Source organism: Thalia democratica, chromosome 3 (genome assembly GCF_965202585.1).
Source record: "Thalia democratica chromosome 3, ktThaDemo2.hap1.1, whole genome shotgun sequence".
NCBI lineage: Eukaryota > Metazoa > Chordata > Thaliacea > Salpida > Salpidae > Thalia > Thalia democratica.
The window spans coordinates 34,385,309-34,390,922 of record NC_139167.1 but is presented as its reverse complement, the minus strand read 5'-3'; the positions used below and the strand labels follow the sequence as shown (position 1 = coordinate 34,390,922).

The window sequence follows — 5,614 nt, the reverse complement described above, 5'->3', positions numbered from 1 at the left end:
ATCAGTAACCAAATTCTTTAATGAGACGACAAACTTAAACTTAGTATGTATTTTTCATCAAAGCTTTTAATATATTTAAAAATTCAAATTACCTTTATACAATGTTTTAACTATCCATATAAAAATACATGTTGTATTAAAATACACTGTAGTTATTATAAAAAATATTTATTAATAAAGACTTTTTTAGTCGTTATTTAGAAAAATCATAAAATAGCTTTTTTTACACTAAAATTATAAAAAAGTATAATCGAATAGCATAGTTATAGCTTAAATATTGTTAACAGTAGTATAATATATAGTATTTTAAACCAATAAAACTCTTTAAATTACTTTTCTAGTATATAAACCATTGCAGCTGTATGTGTTATATTAGTTAAATTTAAATTAAAAGTATGATAAACTGAAGATTACATCTCAAACAATAAAAAGAGAAAACTAACAGAAGAACTTAAGTTTTTCATGGAAATTTCCTATTTAAGTGCCTCAAGAAGTCATTATGAGTTTAATACGCAAGATTCAAAGTTGCCTGCTTTTTATCCAACTACTTTTCAGCTTAATGGAAATTTCAAGTAAGTTTGTGTTTTTTTGTTATATTCTTTTAAATATTTTCTTTTCTGCTCAGTTTTGTGTGTTTCTAACTTATTACAAAAGCTTTTTGTAATTTTAAAACATTATAAGATAGTTTGTTTTATGGTTAAATAGTATTGTTTACTAGAAACAAACAGTCGACAGGTTTTAAATAAAACTAGTATATGTAAAAATAAGCTCCTAGTTAGTCTACATTAGCTCCTAGTTTGTGTAAATTTTAATTTAACTAACTATTAGTTACAAATAGTAAGACAAAGTATCAAAAGTTTATTCATTATAAAGACTAGCTCAGTTGTTTGTTTAATAAAACCAAGTTTTAGTCAATAACAAAGTTTTGATAAATTATCACTTTTTATTGAGTATGAAACCAAAAAGTATTAAAATGTTTTTAAACAAAACTTTTAAAACATTAAGTAAAAGAAAAACAGATGTAGAAAAAATATACTAAAAACATTAAATTAGTCAAAAAAAAAGGGTTTAACATGCCAATTCGATCATCAAACCACAAATTTTGGTAGACTGAGACCGGTTTCATCCTAATAAGAACGTTTCTAATCTAAGTTTCAATTATATATTTTATTATATCAAAAAATACAATAAGTTTGCACGAATTGAGAAAGCAATTTGTAGCTATTAGCAACCCGTGACCAACAGAGCATGTCTTATTTAGAAGCTTCAAACGATTCTGTTCAGTGATGCAAAAACAAATGCATCAGAAGTGAATGCAGCCAATTAGCATGACAAATTCTTGCCGACTCAATTAAGATCCATGATTTCTCTTGGGAGCTTAATAAGCTTTCTAATTTCTTAGGAACTAAGTTGATTTTATTCTAGTTGTTATTAAGAGTGAATTAAAAAAAAAGAAAATAAAAGGCGACTAATGAACATTCATAAACTATCTAGTTTAAAGTGAAAAACAACTTTTGGTATAAAGTCTTTTAAAGTTTATTTATACTAGTGTCCGGTTATAATGTATACAGATACTTCTTTTTTTAAATTAAAATTAATAACTTGGATTAGCTGACACAAAAATAAAAAAGTGTTGCTTGAAGTAAACACTTGTAAAATCATAAAAAAATTGTGTATCCCAATTTAAAAACAAATTAAAAACAGTTATAACTTTTTAAATTTGAAAAAGCGTTTTTATTCAGCTTAATGAATTATTTATTAAGCGAAAAAATTGATTATTAAAAGCTACCGGCTGCTACATTCAGAACTTTATTGTCTGTTTTGGCGCCCTTATTAAACTTTATTATGAACTTTTAATATTTGTTTGATTTCATTATAACTTAATTCAATTCGCCATGGCAATTTGTTTTACTAATGCTATAATATAAATCCTTTAATTTATATAAGAATATTTAAGTTATTCTAAACCATGTAAGCCTTAATAAGTTAAACACTCATATTTATATTAAAATATTAAATCATACTAAATTTTCAAACTTCTCAAGGTTGTTGAATATATAAAAAGATAGTTTTTCGTAGAAGTATAATTAATCTTTATATTTGAAAGTGGCATTTAACATATATTAGAAATTGTCAAATGAAAAACTTGTTTATACTATACATATCTGAAATTAAATAAAGTTACAGTATTTACTAAGACTGTAACCGAATAAAGTTATTTAAAATAAAGTTTTAGAATCAACTAAGCTTAAACTTTACTGTATTTTACTTCACAGTCTTAAATAGTTAAAACTATATTTAAAGTCTTTAATTCTTCAGCTTTTAGTTAAAAACATTGTAGTTAAGAAAATATATTTCTCATACCTAAAATGAATATATAATTTTAAATTAAGTATATTATATGTGTCTATTTTAATTACATAACTTTATTGTAATAAAATAAGTAAAAATAAATACTTTATTGTGAGCTCTTAAAAGTTTTAAACTTGTATTTAATCTCAGCAAAAAAACTGTAAAATGTTTAAAAGTTTTCAAATTTTTAGAAAGAAATTCACACGGTATAACGGAAACTTGTCATAAAAAAAAATTTTTGAGCCTTTAATTTGTAATTTAACTTTAGCTTTCCATAACTGGAATTCGACAGTTTTAATGACCGTGTGGTGTATATACGTTTTTATTTATAGCAAAGTAAATGCATAAGAACGTAAATAACTCTATTTTAAGTTCAGCAAAAATATAAAGTTTAACCTTTTGTCTTAAAAGAATTTAAATGTGTTAGTTTCAAATGTAACTTAACATACAACGAAAAATTCTTTGTATGCAAATTTATTCAGTTGAAGTCAAACGAAATATACATAAAATGATTAATTAAGTTTGATCCTTGTGTTGAAACGCATCAATAAAAGTTTGTTGTTTGAATTCAAACTAGTTAGCAGTACTTAATTCCATAAGGGATTCATATTTTTTATCTGTTTTACACGATTAAAATTTTGTATTAAAATATATTTAATTTTGGTTGTGTTAATTTGTTTTTTTATTATTCTTGATCCTTTACATTATCTACTGATGTTTGAACATTTAACCAATTTGTTTTTTGTTTTAACTTAAAATTAAATTAATCACAGAAATTATTTAAACACTTATAAATTATGACAATACTGTTTAAAATAAATATCAAACAAGGATAAATACATTGAGATGATTTGTGTAACCTGTTAATAAATTTAAAACATTCTAAAGATAATTACAGACATATATATGTTATTAAATGTTTGTATATTCAAAAAAGCTTTTAATTTTTGAATATTTTGGTTGTACGTTCAATTTTAAAAGAAGCAAATAGAATTTAAATGAACATTTAAAACTTTAGTTTATTTTATTCTGTAAAATCTAATTAAATTATTTATCTAATATAGTGAATTAAACTTATATAGGTTTACCAAAATGCAGTGCTGATAGTTTTTAAGAATCAATGACTGATGTGTTTGTTTAAAATACAAACATAAAAACATACCCCTCGTTTATTTTCGCTAAGTTCAATTAGCCAAACCACCCAAAAAATTTCTGCTCACTAATTTAGTTTGCACAAACTTGTTTACTAAAGGTATAGTTATTCTGTTATTTTACACAGTGAGTTGTAGTACACTTTGTCTTATTATGTAATTTCTTTTATACTTACTTTGCTTTACATACCTTTTTTAGACTTAAAAAAAGTAAACATAAGAGTAAAGCTATAAATACTTTGTTTCGATGTTTTAAGAACGAAAACTTTTTGAGAAAAGCGCAAATGTTCACGTTGACATTTGAAAGGTGAAATTTTGTGAAAAAAAGATAGAAGCTCTTGTAGAAAATAATAAATTTTCATGGGACATAAAAGTTCAACTTTTATCAGACGACAAAGGCAAACAAGTTACAATAAATTTTAAGTCACTTCTCCGCAACTAATAGCCACTTTGAAAAGTATCGATAAATCATCACATAGATCAAAGCAACACAATAATATGCAAACATTAGTCGCAATAAAAACTCTTTTAACCTTGAAAATGTCACTTTGATAATTACAACTCTTGAAGTATCAATTATAGTTGCTTTTAAGATATTTTTTCTGATATACATTTGTTAAACAATTTTTGACTAAGATATAAACAAAAAAAAAGCATGAACAATATTATAAACTAACAATTTTTTATTATTAAAGGTTGTGAAGAATGTAAGGAAACAACGGATAACAGAAAAATAGCTCCTGCATTTTTAGAAGAACCTCAAGGAGTTTATTACAAATCTTCAGCAGCAGTTAAACTTTCTTGTCAAGCCAAAGGTGTCCCATTACCCGAACTTTCCTGGCTCAAAAATGGAAGAAAACCCGACAATTGTTGGTATTTTAACTTTCTAAGTACTCTTTTAGATATAAGTAATTGACATTCTCAATAATTATCATCTGTATAAAGAAAATATTTATTTTTAGTAATTAAGACGTTGACTATAACTTAATTGCATTCATCAATTTATTTAAAACTTATGTTTTTCTTGTGTTACTTTGAATTAATTTCAATTTTTTTTTAAGTTAGAAGCATTACACCTTCGTTCAAGTGTGAAGATGGAGTTGTAAGTTTTATTATAAATGTTAAATAATGAAAAATTATTTATTAACAAATAATCACTCAGGCAAAATCAACGTTGGACTTCAGTAATTTGTGGAATGAAGGCATCTCAAACGTTGGTGAATGGACTTGTGTGGCAAACAATAAGTATGGATATGTACAAAGCAAACCTGCTAACGTCTACATATCATGTTAGTTGTTTAAACCCACATTCATTAATAAAATAAATTAAACTGTTTTAAATTTTAGAAAACTTACCTAGATTTATTTTAATGTTCTTTGAAAGTTATTTCAAAATGATCATCAACAACTTCTAGGTATTTCCTAGTTATGAATTTTTTTATTTTAATAAGTTCATATCAATCGTTTTAACCCACATTAGAATCTTTAACATCTACCTTATATTCTAAAAGCTTGCACATATTTAACAACATAAAAAGTTTGAATTTAAATTTAATTGTTAAAATACACAAAAATTGTGTATTAGTTTTATAAAGCATAGTCATATAAATAATTATAAAGGTCAAACAAAATTAAAAAAACTCATTTAATAAACTATTAAATTCTTCAATATTTACTTTAAGGCCAAAAAAGTAAATGTCATTTAGTTTCATAACAACAAAAGTTTTACCACCATTATTTTTATACTCTTTCTTAATGCTTGTAAAACTGTAAAGTTTTATTGAATGACCACTCTAACTTTTTTCTTTTTTAAGACGTTATTTTAATCTGTATTTTTTGTTCTTGTGATTGCGTGTCGTCTTCTAAAAACAAGTTATTTTGTTCGGCAACTTAGACTTTTATCAAAAAGGTTGATTTTTGTTCTTATTCAAACCACCGTTACGCTAGGTTAATTTTTGATGAACAAATTTATTTGTAAGCTCTTCCAATAGTAGTATTTGATTAAAACTGTCGGCCATTGTAGTAATTCCTGTTTTGTTCAATGAATACAACTTCCCTTATATTTTACAAATTTATTCATAACAATATAGTTTTTACATTTAGACAGTCTA

General features: G+C 24.3%; 1 protein-coding gene across 1 annotated transcript; it reads left to right on the top strand.

Annotated features, from left to right (window-relative positions):
• The first annotated feature begins 444 nt into the window (after positions 1–444).
• Positions 445–4,797, top strand: LOC145832208 (fibroblast growth factor receptor 1-A-like). The gene is made up of 4 exons (XM_082939532.1): positions 445–572; positions 4,199–4,372; positions 4,565–4,605; positions 4,666–4,797. The coding sequence occupies exons 1-4, from the start codon at positions 500–502 to the stop codon at positions 4,795–4,797; spliced, it is 420 nt and encodes a 139-aa protein (XP_082795658.1). The 5' UTR covers positions 445–499.
• Positions 4,798–5,614: the final 817 nt, after the last annotated feature.

Excerpts from the sequence above, each read along its gene's own strand:
- LOC145832208 (XM_082939532.1), top strand. The coding sequence starts at position 500 with ATGAGTTTAATACGCAAGATTCAAAGTTGCCTGCTTTTTATCCAACTA. Across the intron at positions 4,373-4,564 it reads TGGAAGAAAACCCGACAATT|TTAGAAGCATTACACCTTCG; the intron begins GTTGGTATTTTA and ends TTTTTTTTTAAG. Across the intron at positions 4,606-4,665 it reads TCAAGTGTGAAGATGGAGTT|GCAAAATCAACGTTGGACTT; the intron begins GTAAGTTTTATT and ends ATAATCACTCAG.